This window comes from Ceratina calcarata, unplaced genomic scaffold (assembly GCF_001652005.2).
Source record: "Ceratina calcarata isolate Rehan_Ccalc_2016 unplaced genomic scaffold, ASM165200v1 scaffold3150, whole genome shotgun sequence".
Classification (NCBI taxonomy): domain Eukaryota; kingdom Metazoa; phylum Arthropoda; class Insecta; order Hymenoptera; family Apidae; genus Ceratina; species Ceratina calcarata.
The window spans coordinates 1,721-2,697 of NW_017154106.1; the positions used below are offsets into that span (position 1 = coordinate 1,721).

Genomic DNA, 977 nt, shown 5'->3' on the forward strand with positions numbered 1-977 from the left:
GTACTATTATAAAAAACAGTCATCGAATAATTAAAAAAAATGATACTACAATTATTTCTGGAATCTCTTCAATGAACATTTACCATCGTCTCTAATGGTACTTCTTCGTTAACTTCATTGTTACTATAACGCGGACGCTCCTCGTTTCTCCTTAATATCCGCATGGGATTGTAACTGTTGTATATCATGACTAGACAGTCGGGAATCAGGCAAACGAAGATAACAATAATAGTTAGCAGCCAAAAGTTAAGCGACGCCATCAATATATGAAAAACTCTCAGTAGATCACCATCGTATCTCCTGTTAAATAAAAAATGATCTTGAGGGACAAATAAACATTGCGTAATTGGCAAACTGAGTGAATTCTTACGCGTGCACCGACGAGTGAATGAGCGCGTATGCGATGGTTACTAATTCTGAGAGTACTACTGTTACTACTAATGGCATTGTCCAATAAGAACTGCGAAGTAACACCTGGAAAATGGTCCACGTAACATAGTAATTAAGTGACAATATTTAAACAATGAGGAATATTTAATAAAATCGTACCTGTAAATTGACGACCAATGTGACTATATGAAAAACGCACGAACTGAAAGACCATTGATCGATCGGTGTGTTATTATGTAAAGTGACTGGATTTATGTTTACGTACACGTGGGTCATAAAATATATGGCGAGCGTGTGCCAGCAAGCTGAAACGACGACAGGCCTTGTATAAATTCTAATTCATTGTATAAATTCTATACTCGCGGTCCCGAGAGTGTAGACCGTTTTGGGCAGCTTGAAAGATGATGGGAATCGTGGCGAATGTCTCAGGCTCCCCTTCATTAACATTAGAAAGACTGAAACTTAGTATATACCTATATTGTCCAAAAGCAGTTAAAATGACTGCATTGTGAAAGAATAATGTCTAAAGAAACTCTAAAATTAATTTTTAATATTTTTTATATTATTTACAGTCATATAACAAGTTA

The 977-nt window shown here is 35.7% G+C and overlaps 1 protein-coding gene across 1 annotated transcript; it reads right to left on the reverse strand.

The window, feature by feature from the left end:
* Positions 1-49: 49 nt before the first annotated feature.
* Positions 50-860, reverse strand: LOC108624562 (uncharacterized). Its single transcript, XM_018023959.2, has 3 exons — positions 550-860; positions 371-474; positions 50-300 (listed from the first exon to the last, which is right to left on the reverse strand). The coding sequence occupies exons 1-3, from the start codon at positions 664-666 to the stop codon at positions 69-71; spliced, it is 453 nt and encodes a 150-aa protein (XP_017879448.2). The 5' UTR covers positions 667-860; the 3' UTR covers positions 50-68.
* Between the last annotated feature and the right edge of the window lie 117 nt (positions 861-977).